Consider the following 19,703-nt stretch of genomic DNA (forward strand, 5'->3'; position numbering starts at 1 on the left):
GTTACATGCGTGTGCTATCTTTCCACACTTGTTAACTTTTTTTCTAAAACTGCACACATTTAGCCAAAAATGACTGACAGAGCGCCTCATAACCTTTTACATAATCCTCTAGAAATGCCTGTGCATCAGTCGTGCATCATTACAAGTTAGTACCACTGTATTATTTATGGCTACAGCAAGCTGGAATATCTTTTGAAAATCAATGTCATATATTTACGATAAACACTGCCTGCATTGTGATAAAAATGTTGTTTGTAATTCCTTAATTCCATTTGTAGTTATTTTGTTTCACTAGATGCATAAAAAGAAAGTACTTTATTGCTTTACAGGCTGCTGGATCAGCAAACTTCCAAAATCTCTTTTATAGAGGTGTTTACATTAATTAAGTGCAGCTTCTACTTTCCCTCTTACTTACTTTGAATAAATAAGAGTGTACTACTGTATGGTTTCACATGACTGTTGTTCCCAAACGGTGTATTTTATCCTCATCCTCTGCCATCCACTCACAAATGTGCTTGTTGATAATTGTCTGTGCACATGCATCATTGTTACAAAGGTCACCACAGAAAGAGCATAACTCTTCTGCTGCCAGCAAACTACTTACTAGTAGCATAAAAAGCAACACTTATCTCAAGGTTTAACCCTGAAACAAAGCACAGCACTATAGCTCTACTAATTGACCCAGGCCATTAAACTTTGGTGGCTGAGTGGCAGCTGAGCTCAACAGCGAGGCAACACACACTCATACAATGTGCAGGCCTGCTAGGGCCATAACAAACAGTCACGTGTCAGTGCCTCTGGGACTCTGAGAATTATGGCTGAAAAAGGTGGATAAACTTAACACCTCCATAATCTACACACAGGATGCCTTTCCTAACCTTCCCTGTTCAATGTTTGCCAAATATATTAAGAAGTCTTTAACATCCAGTATACCAACCAAACAGAAGCAGTATTGGCTTAAGTTTGAATACCAGGAATTCAAAGGCACAGTTGTAATACTGCTATGACAACAATAATTTGTATTCTCTTGTGTGTGGCAGTTTTAACGATGAAAACTAAACCAAAAATAAAAAGAAGCAGTGTGTCGATGAAGCTAGTCACGTGCACAAGTGTATGGACAAAATCTGCAGTGCACTTAAAATGAATGAAAAAGCAGCCAATGATAATGAAATAAAAATATCCTTTTTTTCTTATTGGATGTGATATTTTTAGACATTGTTGGATAAATCATGGTCACACATAAAGAAATTGTAACTCCTTAGATTCCTAACTTGCTCCTGCTTGATTTTTTTTAACTCACTTATTAGCTGGCTTTTTGGTATTTTTTTCCTTATAACTTGCAGCAGCAAGCCAGAGGCATAACAGGATACGGGTGAAACACGACACGGATTACTCAAATCCTACCCCCTCTCCAAAATCTGACCCAGACCTGTGGAAGCTTGTTTTCACCACTGGAGAAAAAGGAAAGACATGGGATCTTTTTTGCCATTTATGTGTCCAAATTTTAATTAGTAAGTTGAATTTTTTTGCTATAATAACCTGAAATTTCTAATTATTAATGACAATTTTTTTTTGTTTTTTTCCTTTCAGTGGTGAAAATGGGCTGCCAAACAGACCAAACCCTAAATACTGACCTTTTCGATGTGTTTTTACTAAACAGGCTGGACTATAATGTTGCAGTGCCACAAGCAATTCAGTACTACTCTTTCAGCCCTGTTCCCCTTACCTGCAGAGTCCTCCTCTTTTTCTACCCTCCCAGGTAAGTGCAGTTAATAGTACACACCTGCACCTCAGGTGTAATGTAGACAGCAGAGTGGAGAATAATGCATGTCTCCAGCACACTTCTTTGAATATGATGTAAATTTCAGGATATCAGATTACAGCTCTCGAGCAAGGGGTGGGGAGTAAAGGAAGGGAGAGCACACCTGAAGTAAAAGGCAGAGGAAATGTTTTCTCCACCTCTTTTCACTGTGAAGTAGAGGAGTGTACCTAGCATACACAGGAGCACCAGCATGAGAGCAAGCTGGATGAAAGCTTTGCTTACAGTCCTCATTGTGGCCTTCGCATTGCTATACCTCAGCTCTATTAAGAAGGAGGTCCACATTCATTCTGAGAGACTGCAGAGGGTCCATTACAATGACTCCATCAGGGGTCAGGGAATCGTCAAGAGGATGGAAAAGATGGAAACAGACATCAACAGGCTGCGTGAGTTAAAGTCTCAGTTTGGCAGCTGCTTATGTGTAAAGTCTGTACTTAGAGTTCAGTGAAGAAACAATGAAGGCTAGATCTGTTCATCTGAGGTGTTTCTCATCTGCTACACATGAGAATTTCTGAAGCGAAACAATTAAAGTAACAATTATTATACCCGCCTGCTTTACTACTCACTTATTTTCGCTTTTTAAGTCGACATTGCTAAAAAGTACCAAACTGCTCTTACCTGACTGTTACTGACTTGGTTTTCACAGACAAAAAACAAATTAGATGGACAATGCAAACACCATGTGGTCATTTCTGTCTGCAGTCAGTTTAATGAAAAAGCTTGAAAAGAGGGCACCAGCAGCTGAGAGGAAGGAAGAGGTGAAGGACAAGAGGAAGATGGTGAAGAAGCTGTACCCCAACTCTGATCTATTCAAGAAGTGGGGTGACGATCTGTCGGAGGAGGAGCAGAAGGAAGCCGAGCAGTTGTTTCAGAGATATGGATACAATGCCTTCCTCAGTGACAGGCTGCCCCTCAACAGAGAGATTCCCGACACCAGGCCTCCGAGGTGAGTGCAACACACGAATCCGAAAGGAAATCTAAAAACACACACCGAGCTGCTTTGTGTGTGTTTTTGAGATCGATCAGCAACAATGACATTTTATTGTCTTTGTTGTCTTAGCATGAATGCATATGAATTTAGTACATATACACACTCAATGGCCACATTATTAGGTACATGATTGCTAATGCAGATATGTAATCGGTCAGTCATTAAGGCATGTATACACGGTCAAGATTATCTTCTGCAATTAATCTTGACCCTGAGGAAAAAAGGTGATTTAACTGATGTTGGCTGTGGCATGTTTGTTGGTCTAAGTATCTCAGAAACTGCTGATCTTCTGTGATTTCCTTAAATGACCATCTCTTGGGTTTTCAGAGAATGGTCAGAAAAAGAGAAAATACCCAGTGAGCGCCAGTTATCTGGGAGAAAATCCTTTGTTTGGGTAAAAGGTGAGGCTATTTTGAGTGGAAAGCAAGGAAACGGTAACTCAAATAACCACTTGCTACAACCAAAGTATGCAGAAGAGCATCTTTGAAAGCAGAGCATGTTAAACCTTGAGGCAGATGGGCTACAACACCAGAAGACAATATTTGAATGAATTTTGCATCAAGAACAAGAAAGCATGCCTTTCATCAACATTATTAAAATTTAAACAACAGAGGCAACTTCACTATTGATGCTGACCGTGTCCATCTCTTCATGATCACAGCGTACCCGTCTTCTGATGGATGCTTCCAGCAGCATAACACACCATCAGATCCTGTATGCTGGTTTCTTTAACATGAAAATAAGTTGAAATGGCCTCCACAGTCGCCAGATGTCAATCCAGTAGACAACTTTGTAATGTGGAGTGAACTCTAAAGGATACAATTTCAACTTAAAAACATTTAATTTATTACTTCTTCAGGCTGCCTGCTATTTTTCTGCTCACAGGTGTGCTGTGAAAAATTATCCGAAGGATCTGCCGACCATCAGTGTTGTGTTAATCTATTTGGATGAAGCTCTTTCAATCATTAAAAGAGCCATACGCAGCATCGTGGACAAGACACCAGCTCGGCTGCTGCAAGAAATCATCCTGGTGGACGATCACAGCAGCAACGGTGAGTCGGCATGCTTCCAAAATAATTTTCATATCATTTTCAGACTGTGGTGGATATCCTATGTACACAGGGACGGTACTCAGATATCTGACAAATCTGAAACCAAGCGAGAAAGGAAGGCGCTCACCGCAGCTTTAGTTTATAATGCAAATGATGGCAGAAACTACATCCTTTTATTACAGGCAATAAAAGACATCAGTGTAAAATATGAGATGTAGTTTGAGTAGCAAAGGCTGCACTGAAATTGGACACGGTTGCTTGCGTTTGTGGGTTGGAACTGAAAACATATATCAGGGAGTGTAATGTGTAATTGCGATGTTGCTGTCCACTGATAATCCTAAATAAACACGACCACGTGTGTAGAGTACTCGGAGTAGCAGAGTGGCTTTTACAGGGATAGTACTCTGTATGTTATTTTTAATTACTATGAGTATGGCAAATAAAAAAAAAATCTTGTTTTATATTCAAAGAAGTGCCAAATCTATCAGCTGATTTGTGAAACAGTCTTTGAATTGTTTTTATTAACGATCAGAAAAAAAGTGATTGTTAGAGGCATGAGTAGATTTAATCTGCAGCTCATATTGCTGAAACAGTTCTTTATTTTCTGCAGAGGACTTAATGGAGAAGCTGGATGATTACATCAGCTTTATCCATGAGGAGCGTCCAGGCCTGGTGAAGAAAGTGCGGCACTCTGAGCAGCTGGGCCTCACCCAGGCCAGACTGTCGGGCTGGAAGGCAGCTGAGGGAGAGGTGATTGCAATCTTAGACGCTCACATAGAAGTCCACGTCCAATGGTTGGTTTAAGATCTGAGTGACTCTTTTCAGAGCTGTGGTGATAATCCTGTAATTGGCCCTCATGTTTCTTTTAAAACTGTTTGTGCGTGTCTAGGGCAGAGCCTTTACTGGCTCGGATTAAGGAGGACCGGACCGTTATACTGACGCCTGTTTTTGACAAGGTCAACTACGATGACCTGACACTGAGTTCCTACAATACTGCATCTCATGGCTTTGACTGGGCAATGTGGTGCATGTACGAGTCCTTCAGACCTGAGTGGTATGCCTTGGATGATGAGACGCAGCCTGGCAAGTAAGAGTCACATTTAAAGACATCACATTTTAAGCATGAACTCCCAGCATGTCAGGACAACACAGTGTGGACGTTTCAGACTCTCCGCTGAACCACGGCTTAGAAAGCTATGAAGACTGTATACATGGAGCCAGTGTTGCCAAAACAAATATTCAAGGATAGTTGCTGACAAAATCTTTCGCATTAAGCAATCTGCAGAGTGTAACACAGCACCCATGTGGGTGTCTATAGGTTGCACAAAGAGCAGATTTAAGGTTTTTGCTGCTAGAATGAAAGCAGAACACCCTTGATCACACATCTTTTTTTTTTTTTTCAATCCTTGGTTGCTTTGGTGTTTCAGGCTTTGCGGTCATAATTCTTTATAATTAGGTTTGCTTTGCTCTCTTAGTTTGAGTGCTGTATGGTAAGATTTTTTGCTTATTCAGTTTTTCCTTTGTTAAACGGTGTCACCAGGAGCCCCTCAGTCATGGGGATACTTGTGGCTGATCACAAGTTCTTCGGAGAGATTGGAAGCCTTGATGGTGGAATGAAAATATACGGTGGGGAAAATGTGGAGCTGGGCATCCGGGTAAGTACTGACTGGATCAAGTCCTACTGGAGACTTGGAGATTTGAAATATGTTAGTCTACCTACCTTTTATTTAGCCCCACCATATGTGCCTTTACACACTTCTTTTTGCAACCAGGCTCTGTGGCTTTAGGTGGTTTGCAACGTTATGGTTCCTAAATGCTTCCACTTTGTAATAATACCACTTGGATTTAAAGTCTTATACAAATACTGACTCCAATGTAACTTTATTTGGTTATATTTGTGATCAGTTTTAATGGGTAATCCTTTTTATATTAGTTGCATTAAAAGCCTCCAAACCTACTTTTATATGTTTTCACAGGTGTGGCTGTGTGGAGGAAGCATTGAAGTTGTGCCTTGCTCTAAAATTGCCCACATTGAACGAGCAGTAAAGCCTTACCTCCCAGACTTGAGTGTCATGATGAAGCGTAATGCACTGAGGGTAGCAGAGGTGTGGCTAGATGAATACAAATACAATGTCAACATTGCTTGGAATCTTCCCCTTGAGGTTAGAAGAGAGGGCACTTTCCGAGTTGCATTTAAGATCTAAATTGCACAGTTGTGTGCTCTGCAGGTTGAGTAATGGTGTGCGCACTCAAACATGTCTCTGTGGTCCTATTGTTTTTCCTACAGAACCATGGGATAGACATCGGAGATGTGTCGGAGAGAAAGAAGCTCAGAGAGAGGCTTAATTGTAAGCCCTTTAAGTGGTATTTAGACAATGTTTACCCCAAGCTGGACCCCCTGCATGACCTGCTCAGTTATGGAGCTGTAAGTCAAAAATAACTGTTTTGTCGGAATACATATGAGAGGTTGGATATTAAAGTGTGACCATAAAGTCTTTTTAACTCTTTAATTCTCATTAATAATTAATTAATTAATTTAAAGGGCCTCTCTGTGGAATGTTTTTAATGCTTTTCAAGGGGTTTCCCCCCCTATAAATGTATTACAGCTTTAAAAATTTCAAAATGAGACCTTCCCCAAGTTCTGAGGTTGCCTCCAATGTCCTACATGTGGACTTTTTCTTTTTCTTTTTTTTTTTTTTAAATGTAACGGTTGTATGATGGATTCTCTGCAAAAACAAATTGGTGTGATTTATGTGATGTTTATTATCCTAAATCACAGGCTTAAAGGCCTCTTTTCTGCTGCCCCATAACATCACCCAAAAAAAAAAAAAAACAGATAACAATATCTGTGAGTCAAATTTAGCCACTTACTTGCTATGTTGGATTGTAGCAAAAGAACTGACCAGGACTGTCTTCTTTTAGCTATTTTGCTAGTGATAGACTGTGCAACATATTGTCGTGAGTGGTTGAGGTTAGCTGGGCCTCCAGTGGCGTAGTGGTTAACACATTTGTTTTCGCTGGTTTGTCTCAGCTGGAGAGACACGTCGTCTCCAGGGTTGTATTAGGGAGTCCATCAAATATGTGGCCAAATTTGACAACAGAAGCCAAAAGTAGTTTAGATACAAACTCTTTTGTCATACCTTCCCTAGACTGTATATAAAAGATGGATGTAGTTATTGTGATGGTTGCGAGGTTCTGTTAAAAAACCTCGACATGAGCAGTTTTGTTATCGCCATCTTTGTGTTAGGGTGGTAACAGTAAAGTAAACAGGGCTTGAAACTTGTGACTGAGACCATAAACGTGTTTACTGAGGTCACAGAGTGAAGGAGCCAGTTTTCAGACTCAGAAGCAAAATCCATCTTTTTTATACAGTCTGTGATTGAGGTCGCTTGCTAATAATACTAACTTCATAGCAATGAAAATGCTACATAGATAGTCTAAAATGGTTCCAGCACACTATTAATCATGATCTGTGGTGGTAGTTTTAGCCATAAATAAATTATTTAACATTACAAAGTAAATTTTTAGTTAATATTTAATTGAGGATGATGCAAGGCAAGCTTCTCTGCCTTGTCAAGTCAGCTTTGTTGGCTTTATAAAAGGACTCAGGCTTATGCGCTGGCCTCTAAGGAGTCATATGTGACATAAAATGCTTACAAGATGCAGCAGCAAGTTCAAATTCACACACATGTTAGTCCCTATTACACAATGAAGATCAGCACACAACATGGGCAGACGTCACCAGCAGCAAAGAACCTTTAAGCAGCTTTTGTTTTTTTTACGCTTATCATATTATTTTTTTATTTGAAGACTTTCCTGGGGATACATCAAGGTGTCTTACGGTTACAATAGATTCATTCACTGGAGAATATTATGTACTCTTACTTCGTTTTTATGCAGGGTGTGTTTCATAGTGAGAGCATCTGTAAAGCAAACTTTCCATGAATGCTCTCAAGGAACTCCCTCTTGGTGGTGCTTCTGCTAATATTTAATTGCACTGAATCTTGGTACAGTGACATTGCAGTATTAGCAAACTCCCCTTTCCCATCTTTTCTAATTGAGAATTAATTTAAAGTTAGAGTTTTGTTTTTGTTCCAGAGTCAATTTACTCATTTACTTAAAGGAAATACAGTGTTGGGAGTATTTTTATTGTAGTTTAGAAAAGATATTACAATACAAACACAATACTTCATGTTATAATTTGCCTCTTAATCCTTGTTTGGTTTGTGAATTTGGCCTCACTGACAAATACTTTTTGTTAGTTTTGCAAACTCATAATGTCGTTTCAGTTTGCATCTTTTTTATTTTTATATCAGTTAACTAAAATGTGTTTCTGCACCATAATAGCGTCTGGATTTGTCTGCTGGATACACATTGTGCTCTTTCTAATGAAAGCTGCTCCAGTTTATTTGTGCTTTTGTTGGCAGATGATAAATGATCTGAAGCCAGAACTCTGTGTTGACCAAGGCCCGATGCCAGGAAACACACCCATCTTGTATGGATGCCACTTCTATTCGACTCAAGTATGTTTAGATATTCAATGCTTACAAACAGGTGGTGATTTTGTTTTTGTAGGTAATTGTTGTTCTTTGATTTAGCACTGTTTTTATCGCTCTGATGGACAACTCTACATTGGCGGGATCAAATCTCATAAGTACAACAGCAACCGCTGTCTAGTGGACCCTTTCAGTGGTCTCTACCCGGGGCTGTATGACTGCAAAATAGCCAAACAGAAAGACTTTCACATGCTGTGGGATTTTAAACAGGTAAATATTTCAGTTTTTAAATATAGACTCAGTCAAACCTGAGGGAAGTTGCCACCCGACCCACTCTGAATCAGCTGATTTTTTTTTTTAAAAGCTTTTAAGCTTGTCCAGCCAAAGGACTGTTGAGCTTATGCTACACTAGGCATAAGCTCAACTAATGAAACTTGATCACCTAGTAGGTGATGTTTTGCAGTTTTTTTAACATGTTCATTGTGGTCCTCAGTTGCTCCCAAACACATTAAAAAAACAAACAAAAAAAAACAAAACTTCACCCTCTGAGAAATAAAACAAGTCTGTATAATATTGATTAAGAATGCCTACAGTGCTGTGAGGCATCTAAATTTGATGAGACGCATTTGTTGGAGTCAACTAAATATCACGAGATTATAGCAGATTACTGGTAAATGGAGGAGGCCTCAGGGCAGAGAGGTCTGGGTGTCTCGGAGCAGACACATCCATACATCCAGTCCAGTGGATGTATGGATCATCATATTCAATGATACTGATGATCAATAGAGAAGTTTTTGCAGTTGATGTAAAATTAATTTGATGGTAGTCTGTTAACTTAGCTTAAATATGTTTTTCAGTCCTGAAAATCTTAGTTGGTTATTGGATATTCTTACGAAATATAAACATTGGGGGAAAAACCCCTAATTTCAACCAAGTATTAGACTTTGAGGGCCTGTACTGCAGACAATTTTCAAAGCATGAAGGTAAATTTACAAGGCAAATAACCTTGTGTTTATGTAGCACTTTTCTACTCTGCCTGAGCACTCAAAGTACTTTATACAACATGCCTCATTCACCCAGTCACACAGCACTTTTTCTATGCTTAAGTGCTTTCTATCTAACATTCACACTGATGGATGTATTCGAGAACCATTTGGGGTTGGTTCTGTACCTTCCCTAAGGATACTTTGGCATGCAGACTGGAGCAGCCAGGGCTCGAACCACCACCCTGCTGAGCCTTGCAAATATGGTGACGTTATTGTATAAATTAAAAAAAAAAAATCAGCCTAATCTGAGGTCACATGGAAGCCAGTCACAAATGTCTGGAGAAGAAAAGGAGACAATAAAATGTGTTTATTTGCAGGGAGGACCGATCCAGAACAGAAAAACAAAGCGATGTCTAGAAATTGCGAAGGATGACGTTGGCTTTTACCAACTCGTCGTCCAGCAGTGCACCGGTCAGAGCTGGAATATACAAAATCTCATCAAAGACCACTAAGAGACTGCTGGGCAGGTCTCAGAAGATAATGAGCTGTTTATTGCACAAAAAGTGAGCCTCGTGTCAAAGAAAGATCGTTAGTTGTCTTTCGTTACATCATTATTTAAAAAAGAAACAAGGTTTCTGAAGTGAGTCACTGAAAAAGTGAAACTTTTTTTCTTCTACTTTTTGTATTTAAATTAGATGTATGTGCATCAACTACAAAGAAACATTTTATTTTTCTTGTTTGTTTTGAATAGAGAAATTTCCTTGTGAACAGTTCCCCTGTACATGTTTGGTATTATGAAGACAAAAGACTAGCTGTGCATGACAAACTTGACCAAACCTCCCCCCCACTGTCAGCTGGTCTCTTGTAAAGCTTCTTCGTGATCGCTCAAGGGGTGAAAAAGCTACTAAGACACTTACAGTACCAACCTGCCAATCCCGTCAAACTGTTAGTCTTACTGTTAACAGAGACTCCAATAGCCTTAATCTTTTTTTTTTTAAATAAAGTCTGCTAAAGGCCTATGAATATTTACCTTTAGTGATATTACAAACATTCAGTCATTCATTCAAGTCAGTCAGGATCTAATATCACTCGGCTGTTATGAGTTGGCAGAAATGAAGGCGTCCCACTTTTTCTGCCACATGGCACGACCTGAATCCTTCAGATGAGCTGGGAGTGAGCTATACCTGCAGGCAGAAGAAGAAATATTTAATGAGAAGAAACATACTGCAACAGGGCTTAAAACCAAAGGTTTTCTTAAAATAATATAAACATTCATGTTTTTTTAATGTGAAAATCATCTTGGAGAGATTTATAAGTTGCTTCAAAAATGCAATTCCAACATGAATATTATTGTTGTCCTGACAAATAAATAAGGACATTATCTGAACGCTTGGCTCAATTTTTTACTTTTAAATTTTACTAAACATGAGTAACTCTGTGTTAGCATAGTGCTGAACATCATATTGGAGGATACTGTTACTGATAGCATGAGTTTAGTCATCCTCGTGCACTTAAAAACTGGTATGCTCGTAATGCTGACTTTAACTAATTATATCTACATTTTCTAAGGAAAATGTTAAATTTAATGGAATCTGGTCAGATGAAATGTACTTTATTTAAATAAATAAACCTTTGATTTGATATATTTCCAGTGCATTCCTGAGAATTGTTCTTCATGTTTATTGAGAGGTGAGAATCATTGAGTGTATGTTGGACTGAAATTCATTCACTTGTATAATTTAATTCATGCTCATTCAAAGATAGTATGATGAAAACTGGCATCAGCTGTTGGCCACCACATTTTGAGCCCATCTTGTTTTCTTTGAAGGCTTAACGTTAAAACATGAATGAAAGAAATAAAGTGAAATTATTCTGACGTGATGGAGTTTGCAGCCAGTTCTTTGAGCGTGCCCAGGTTTGCTTTCAACCCTCCGATGCCCACGAATGCTTGATAGAAGTCATAGGAGAGGCCTGTGGTGCCAAACAGGGACGGGTCATCGGCACTGATGACCATCGGGTGACCCTCTGACATCAGCACAGTAGCAGGGTGGTTCCTCAGGTCTGAAACCAGCTTCAGCACCTGCAGGTCAGAGGTGAAACAAACTCAGGTAAGTTATGTATAAACACATGTACATACTGTGTGTATTTTACGATGGCAGTGCTAACAGGTCATTAATGTGACGTGTATATTTCTGTTCACTTTTATTTAAAATAATGTCCTCAATTCCTGACTTTTAGGCATTTAAGCTTCTTCAAAAACACCTGATAGATTTAGATAATCTTACAATTTTAAATCATGTTAATTTAATCGACATTTCTTGCCATTGTACCAGCTGACTTTTAGTGGTTGCAGTTTAAATTTCAATTTAATCAGGCTTAATGTTTGACACCGGTATTACCTTTTGTCTTTGGTAGCAAGATATCATTTATAAATTAAAGATTTTTATGACAAGTTAAAATTTTTCTTAGTTTTACATTTGTTCTTGACTTGGAAAGTTTATCAACCTACGTATGAGATGAGTTGTTTTTAACCATATTTCAGAAAGTGCTACAAAACTACTACCAAAGACCATACTGATGACTCATCCTGGAGGCCACAAAAGAACCCAGAACAACATCTAAAGAACTGCAGACCTCACTCTCCTCAGTTAAGGTCAGGTCACGCTAAGAAAGAGACTGTGCATCCATGGGAGACTTCCAAAGAGAAAACGAGCAAGTCCACGTCTAAATGTCAACAAAAAAAAAAAACCCCCAATGTGAAGGATTTGGAGTGGCCTAGTCAAAGTCCGGACTTAATACGATTGAGGGGCTTTGGCATGATCATAAACCCTCCAGTGTGGCTGAGTTAAAGCAATTCTGCAAAGAAGAGTGAGCCAACATTCCTCCACAGCCATGTAAAAACACTCTTGTCAGTTATCGCAAACACTTGATTGCAGTTCTTGGTGCCAAAGGAGACACAAGTTATTAGGTTTTGGGGCAATTGGATAACTTTTCTCTTAATAAATGAAATCATCATTGAAAAGATATTTAGAATTTACTTAGGTTATTTTTGTCTAATATTTAAAAGTGTGACAAATATGCAAAAAGGGGGCAAATGCTTTTTCACAGCCTTCTACAGGTATATCACTTTGCATTGCCCATAACATTAAAGGTGGTCTCTTCTTAAAGTTAGATTGTTTTATAGTGTTAATCCTACATCACGAAGAAGCTACAAATCACAGCAGTGTCTTCTGCTCTGGTAGCTTTAAAGGTATTCAGCGCAACACAGTCAAGCTGTGGGTCGGAGGTTGTGTCATCCAAATATTTCTGTGAAGGTTCTCAGTCATCCAGGTCATCGTAGTCTAAGGAGCTTGGAAAGAAAAGCGTCTGGACTTCTTTAAGTTGCTTGAAGACGTTTCACCTCTCATCCGAGAAGCTTCTTCAGTTCTAAGGGTCAAATGGTGGAGAGTCCCAGATTTAAACCCTGTGGGAGTTTCCCCCCAAAGAGGGAACAAAGGACCCCCTGATGATCCTCGACCTAATCACATGAGTCAAGATGTGAAAACGGGTGTGGGTCCCAAGACCCAGGGTTTCGGATGAGCTCATTGTGAAACCTGGCCCCACCCTATCATGTGGTTTGCTGAGGTCAGATGGCCCAGGCGCCTGGGAAGGGATCTCAAAACTGGATTATATATGGCAGACAGTTGGTGTCATAAACCACCGCCTCAGGAAACCACATGATAGGGTGGGCCCAGGTTTCACAATGAGCTCACCTGAAACCCTGGCTGATTGTGACCCACACCCGTTTTCACACCTTGGCTCAGGAATTAGGTCGAGGATCATCAGGGGGTCCTTTGTTCCCTCTTTGGGGGGAAACTCCCACTGGTTTTAAATCTGGGACTCTCCACCATTTGACCCTTAGAACTGAAGAAGCTTCTCGGATGAGAGGTGAAACGTCTTCAAACAACTTAAAGAAGTCCAGACGCTTTTCTTTCCAAGCTCCTTAGACTGTCATGTAATGAGCTTACCTGGTTTGAGATGGGACAAAGCTCCACAGCCACATTTCTTTTCCTAGAAAGTTCTTTGGCAAGCGGATGGTGCGCTAAAGCGTAGCCGTGGCCAATGCGCATGGTGTTGAATAGAAGGGCATCAAGAATATTTTGATCTGTGTCTGTGCCTTCGTCATCTGTACACATAGATACAAATACAGCGTACAGTACATTTCAAAATAATTTTTCAAATCTTACTCATGGTATAATGAGCTTTATGCTTTTTGATCCCCCCACCTGTCTCCCCTGCATGAAAGAAGTACGGCAATCTGACACCAAGTTCAGCTGGCAGAGAGAGGGCCTCTCTGAAGAACCAAAGACTCTTCCCGCTGTCCTCCCGTCCAACCTGCAAACCATAAGGTTAACTAGTAATGCTACGCTAGGGTACACCCTGCAAGAGCTGACAGTCAGTCGTATGAAGAGAGACAGAAAGCCATTCATGCTCATATCTAAGGTGAATTAGGAGTTAACTTGAATTTCTTAGGATTGTAGGCACAATACAAGAAGAGCAGAAAAGTCAGACAGACATGTAAATTCCACACCACATGGTCCCCAATAAGCAGATAAATGATCTCTGGACTCAGAGCTTATAAGAAGTTGAGGCTAAAGTACACGGGTCACTTCTTACCATGTCAAATCCTGCAACGACATCTGGGAAGTCCTTTTGCAGCTGAATGGCCTCTTTTACAGCAGCTTTGACCTCAGATATACTCAAAGCTCTGAAGAAAGGAACAACACACATAGATGACAGTACTTTCTAAGACTCACAAACAACAAAATGTTTAATTTTACATCAAGATATAGAAGTTAAGATGCCTGCCTGAGAAAAATCGGTTTCCAATGTTGAAAACAGGTGATAAACCTTATCAGCATTTAAGCGCAGGTTTTCCTAACAGAACTGTCCAGGAAAATAAACGGGGAACTTACAAGTAGATGGTCATAGCCGCTTACTCTAGTGGTACTTTGAGGCACATGCTGAATCTAAACCAGTAAAATTAAGACACATGCACATTTTAAGATTAAATTAAATGGTTACTTTAAAGTAAAATTTGACCTAAAAATGAATGTCTTAATAAAATTTTGTGGCAGTTGGTGCTATATTGAAAAAACAAAGTCAGCGTATCACCAAATCAGGAATCAGGTTTAATCCTTTTGGAGCCCCTGAGTATCTGTTCAAAGTTTAATATGTATATTTCAGTCTGCTGCCAGCAGAGCTAAAAAAAAATAAATTCAAAATCAACTTCACAGATGTTAGGATATCAGTCATGCTATCAAACTTGTCTCAGTGACTTCAGATTGCTCCCAAACTTTTCATCCCTAAATTGTAACGTGCTTTCTGTCGGATTAACACAACATCAGGATTTAACAGGACTCCATCACAGCTGCAGAAATCATTATACGTCCCTTTTTCATGTGTTTGGATTTATCAAATGAATGGACTGTCCTGTTCATAACTGGACTTTGTCGCTGCTTCCTTTGCAAGAAAACAGGAAGCCGAATGATTCGAGATAATATATTGAATTATCATTTAATTATTTTCCAAACTGAAACACAGTTCGACTTAAAGTAGAGCTTGGAGATCACAACATCTTGCCCCCATTTTATTTAACATGAGAAATGTGCTGCCAGCGGTTGGAAGTAAGTGGTGGGAAGTAATTTGGAGGTACATACATTGGTTACAAGGCTATTATCTAATAAGTTATTCATCTTTTCATGCCTAAAGATGAATAAAAATACTTAAAAAAAAATCCTGATTGAGGTTGTCATAATTCATGCATGAAAGGGTTAAGTAAAACTACATTTCCAGTGGAGTTACTTGAAAACCACTGAATTCTTTACATTTAACTGAAGACGGTTAAAAAAAACACACACAATATTTCAAAGAAAACATTATGTTGCAAAATAAAAGCTAATTTTCAACTTCCTTCCACGAGACAGGGTCCAAAAAAAAACCCTGGACAAGTTACATAATGGTAAAACATATGCACATAAAAGAGTGTGCTGTCTCACAACTCATGAGGGTAATTAGTAGCATAACTGTCTCTAAAAAGACTCATAGCTCCTTATCTCACTAGTTAAAAAGGAAAGGGGAGGGGTTCACCACTTGAAAAAAAGACTAGTGAAAGACTAAATGATCAAATATTCCAGTTGAAAAAAAAATAAAAAATGTGTAAATATTATTAAAAGATTCAGAGAATCCAGAGAAATCTCTGTATACAACGGATAAGGCCGAAAGCCTATCCTTGTCTCTCTGGGGGTAGTGCATCAACAACACTCATCACTGCTTCCACTGATCCAAAAGTCTATGATACAAGAAAAAGAAAACATTTATGAACAACATCCATAAACACAGCTGCCTTCTTTGAGCCCATGCTAATTTTAGATGGGCTAAAGGGGTGTAAAAACTGTGCTGCAGTCTGGATAATCTGAGCTTTTTTTGGAAATCACAAATGTGCCATCCTCTGGGCTGAAGAGGAAATGAACCATGTAACTACAGATCACTGTGGACCTAAAAAGCCTGCACTTTTGATACTTTTTATTTTTTTTTACGTGTAATCCAACAGCATGCCACCAAGTCCAGGTTTGTAAATCTGCCTTAGCATCTTCTTTTGTCACACCAGCTATGGCCTGGGAGCTCCAAGTTCAACATCCTTTGTCTAATATATCCACTCCTCTGCACACGTCCAAGTCATCTCAGCCTAACCTAACTTTGTCTCTAAACCACTGAGCTGTCCCTCTAATGTACTTTAATCTTTGCCATCCTCGTCACTCCCAATGAAAATTGCCTCCTTCAGCTTGGTTTCCTGTCTCCTGCTTCTCTTTCACTATTGCTTCTATTCTTCTCACACTCTTTTAAACCTCTAATAGCATAGCTGACTTCAGGTATATGAACTAATCCACCTTCACTACATCTATGCCTTGTCCGCCTTCCACCTGTCTCACTGACTTTCATTCCTCTTCTTTGCAGTGCATACCTGCACCTCTCCAGGGTCTCTTCAAACTGTTCCCTACTGTCAAAACAGAGCACAATGTCATCTGGAAACATGCCTGACCTTACGTTAACCTGTCCTTCACCACTGCAAACAAGAAGGGGTTCAGAGCAGACCGCCGATGCAATCTCTCTCCAACCTTGAATATCTGTCACTCCTGAGTTCCACATACAGTGTCACAGGTCCTCTCTTGGCACTCATCATCTGCTTTCTTTACACCCACAAAGAAACAGTGAAGCTGACCTTCAGCCTGCACTTCTGCATCAACACTCCAAGCGTCCGTAGTGCTCTTTCTCAGGGTGAAGCCATACTGCTGCTCACTGATCGTCTTTTCTTAACCCAGCTTCAACAGTTCTAGCGGGATAAAGCTTTTACAATACCAAACATTTATCCCTGTATTTAGTTCAATTCACTTTTCTTTATCTAGCACCAAATGACAACAGCCTGCCTCAAGGTTCTTTATTTTGTAAGATGAAGACCCTGAAATAATATAGAGACACCCCCAACAATCAATTGAGCCTCTATGAGTTATATACGGAAGAGGATTAGGGCCACTGGGAAAAAAAGGTGGGCACGTCTTTTTTTTTTCTTCTTTTCCAGAACTCTGAGAAAAAAGTCAGAATTCTGACTTTAAGAAGGAAAAAAAAAGTCATGCCCACTTTTTTTTCTCCCAGTGGCCCTAATCCTCTTCCGTAGCAATCACTGGGTGACAATAGGAAGGAAAAACTCTTTAACAGGAAGATACCCCTGGCAGGACCAGGCTCAGGGACAGGCAGCCCAGATTGGGGGTCAAGGGAGGAAAACAAGACACAGAAAAGGCATACATAGGCTCTGTGAACTTTTCCACAATGAAGCTAATAATTTGTGGAGTGCTTAGACAGCCTTGGTTGTCACTTGAAATGGAGTGTAATTTGAGAGAAGCCCTCTCTACGATATATTTTACCTGTGGACAGAAATTATGATACGAGCCCCGAGAAAGTCTGGATGGTCTCCAATAAATTTCTTTGTAACCTCTTGAAATGTTTTCAGAGTCCAGAACTTATCGTGAATAGTTCCATCGAGCTCGTATGTCTGCAACACAGAAAGGTTTCAGTTAGAAAAGCAGAAATGTCGGATATACTGCTGCTGTAGCTGTTTAGCACAGGCTGACGCTGCAAGGATCAGGTGTAAACAAACAAACAAACCCTTGAGAGACCGCTCCTCAGTTCCAGATACAGGATGTTGTCGCGGTGAAGCTCCTCTAGGCCTTTATAAAAATAATCCTTCAGGACTGGAGCATGGGTGACTAAGCCCGCAGATGCGATGAAGGCTTTCTCAAACTTCCCCCACACAACGTCTTGGCTTGGGTATTGACCATCTGGATCCTCGGTGACCAGAGTGAGGTGCTGCATTAAACTGTAAACCACCCAAAAACGACCTTTCAGTGTTAAGTTCTCCCACTACAGCTTGACTTTACATGTTCAGGAGAGGGTTAGAGGTTAACTAACCTGTTATCAAAGCCAGTAGGATCTCCTATTTTGGCTCTCAAGGTCTCGAGCAGTTGCCAGTAGAAGCAGTCCCAGCGTGGGAAGGGCTGGCGAGCTGAGAACTGGAAGCGGACAGAGTTGTCCCAAGTGAAGCAGATGTAGCAGTTAGGTCTGTAGGTGACGTTTTTCACCAGCCACTCAACACTGACCAGAGAGGAGCTGTGGATGTGGAGGGCTGCGCCTGTCACCCAAACAGCAAGATGTAACCTCAAACTTAGGCAAATACTGAAAGTAATCATTGATGACTTGTAAGACAGGCCCTAGGGTTCAGGAATATTAAAGGCCTCCCACACCTGATAAATCTAAGAAAAACTAAACAACCTCACAGTTTCTAGGGATTTTGTTTAATATTTTTCAGTCTCTGTCTGCTCATCTTTGCTTTTCTGAAAACATCTAGTGGATTAGACATCAAGCACCACATCTGCATTCCTCTTAATTTTTTCCCCAAATCATATTTTTTTTCTCTCCATTGCTAATACATACAGCTTTTACAGCACACTACAGTATATGAAATATCAGAGAAAGCAGCCTGGGCGTGCTGCGCAGCTGTGATGTAAAGGGGACCAGAAATATGACTTTTGAGAATTGCTGCAGTGCTTTACCTTTTTGTTCTTTCTCTGCCAAAATCTAATCACTTTATCCTTGAGTCCACATTTAGGATTAACCTGAGGTCACAATGACCATGACCTTTGAATGCCAAAATAAACAATAACAGCATTAGGTTTGGTTGGGTCCCCTTGACCTTCTAAGCTCCTGCATCTGTTTCTGGTGGACTGATGCAGTAGGCCAGACAAAGCTTTAACATCACCTTTAGGCATCTTTTGCAGCAGTTTGAAGACTGGGCTCTTTTCAATGAGAGGTTTTGCTTTGAAGAAATGCAAAGCAGGAGGAAAAGGTGTGGCAGACATCTCTTGCTCCTTCAATCGATGGAGGTAAGCGTCCAGCTTCTGCTCGGCCGCTGTCAGCACCACTTGTCCTCCCGTTTGCCTGGATGCCTCCTGACGCATCAGCAGGTCCCTCTGAGCGGGGTCAGGCATCCCTTCAGTCACCCTCACAAACCACAGAAGGGGCACATAAGTGACCACAGCCCAGAGGAATGAGATCACCATGTCCTTGTGTGCCACCGGAGGGTACTGTATCCCTACTAGAACAACATGTTCTCACTTTTGAAAGGAGCAGGCTGTATTTGGTGCTGGAAATGAGAAGATACTCCATGAAAGACATGAATACTGTCGTTAAAGGAGAAGTTTTTGTAGCTTTGATAGTAACTGAATAAATTTCAAGCTTGTTACAAGTTCTTTAGGATTATAACATGCTCACACAGTGCTGACAGATTCTAGGGTGAAGCCGCACTCAACTGATTTATTTTGAGACATGCTCAATAATCCAGGTAAGCAAATCCCAGAAAATTGATTCTGTTAATCCTGATGCTGAGAACGCTGTATCCAGATGAACAAATTCAACTTTCTAGCATAACCGTTTTACTTTCTGGACCACATTTATTATGCATAAGAGGTAACGAAAGTAGCACACAGCTCTCGGTAACAGTGACAAATGAAGACAAATCTTAAAAGGCAAATCTAACTCCTTTAAAAACAAGACCATACTTACAAGAACAGCAAGAAGCAGCGTCTTGTGTCTCTCTCCACAGTCTCCTTAAATGCTCGGCTTGTTTTCCACAAGAAACTCTTGAATGTCAGGAAAAATACTCTGAGCGACCGGATAATTGGGACATTTTTGTCTGACTAATACCATGTGATAAACTAATGAATGAAGCATGAATGGCCAGTGTTGCAAAATAAATGGGAAAGACTG

General features: G+C 40.1%; 2 protein-coding genes across 2 annotated transcripts; one reads left to right on the plus strand and one right to left on the minus strand.

Moving 5' to 3' along the window:
* Positions 1-1,795: 1,795 nt before the first annotated feature.
* Positions 1,796-9,857, plus strand: LOC309692470 (putative polypeptide N-acetylgalactosaminyltransferase 8). The gene is made up of 11 exons (XM_082511017.1): positions 1,796-2,205; positions 2,522-2,765; positions 3,696-3,862; positions 4,473-4,656; positions 4,752-4,949; positions 5,403-5,517; positions 5,839-6,024; positions 6,150-6,287; positions 8,290-8,385; positions 8,461-8,628; positions 9,722-9,857. Exons 1-11 carry the CDS (start codon positions 2,013-2,015, stop codon positions 9,854-9,856), a joined length of 1,824 nt encoding a protein of 607 aa, XP_082367143.1. The 5' UTR covers positions 1,796-2,012; the 3' UTR covers position 9,857.
* A 15-nt stretch (positions 9,858-9,872) lies between these two features.
* On the minus strand, positions 9,873-19,668 carry ada2b (adenosine deaminase 2b). Its single transcript, XM_082511018.1, has 10 exons — positions 19,500-19,668; positions 18,697-19,080; positions 17,850-18,069; positions 17,547-17,757; positions 17,306-17,433; positions 14,001-14,091; positions 13,610-13,718; positions 13,352-13,509; positions 11,222-11,424; positions 9,873-10,528 (listed from the first exon to the last, which is right to left on the minus strand). The coding sequence occupies exons 2-10, from the start codon at positions 18,995-18,997 to the stop codon at positions 10,441-10,443; spliced, it is 1,509 nt and encodes a 502-aa protein (XP_082367144.1). The 5' UTR covers positions 18,998-19,080; positions 19,500-19,668; the 3' UTR covers positions 9,873-10,440.
* Positions 19,669-19,703: the final 35 nt, after the last annotated feature.

This window comes from Aulonocara stuartgranti (genome assembly GCF_965226115.1).
Source record: "Aulonocara stuartgranti genome assembly, chromosome: 17".
NCBI lineage: Eukaryota > Metazoa > Chordata > Actinopteri > Cichliformes > Cichlidae > Aulonocara > Aulonocara stuartgranti.

Bases quoted from the DNA above. Each gene is read 5' to 3' on its own strand.
- LOC309692470 (XM_082511017.1), top strand. From the start codon at position 2,013: ATGAGAGCAAGCTGGATGAAAGCTTTGCTTACAGTCCTCATTGTGGCC. The intron at 2,766-3,695 runs GTGAGTGCAACA...TTCTGCTCACAG, and splicing joins CCCGACACCAGGCCTCCGAG to GTGTGCTGTGAAAAATTATC. The intron at 6,288-8,289 runs GTAAGTCAAAAA...TTTTGTTGGCAG, and splicing joins ACCTGCTCAGTTATGGAGCT to ATGATAAATGATCTGAAGCC.
- ada2b (XM_082511018.1), bottom strand. From the start codon at position 18,997: ATGGTGATCTCATTCCTCTGGGCTGTGGTCACTTATGTGCCCCTTCTG. The intron at 17,434-17,546 runs GTTTGTTTGTTT...TCTGTGTTGCAG, and splicing joins TGAGGAGCGGTCTCTCAAGG to ACATACGAGCTCGATGGAAC. The intron at 14,092-17,305 runs GTAAAATATATC...TCCTTTCTTCAG, and splicing joins ATCATAATTTCTGTCCACAG to AGCTTTGAGTATATCTGAGG.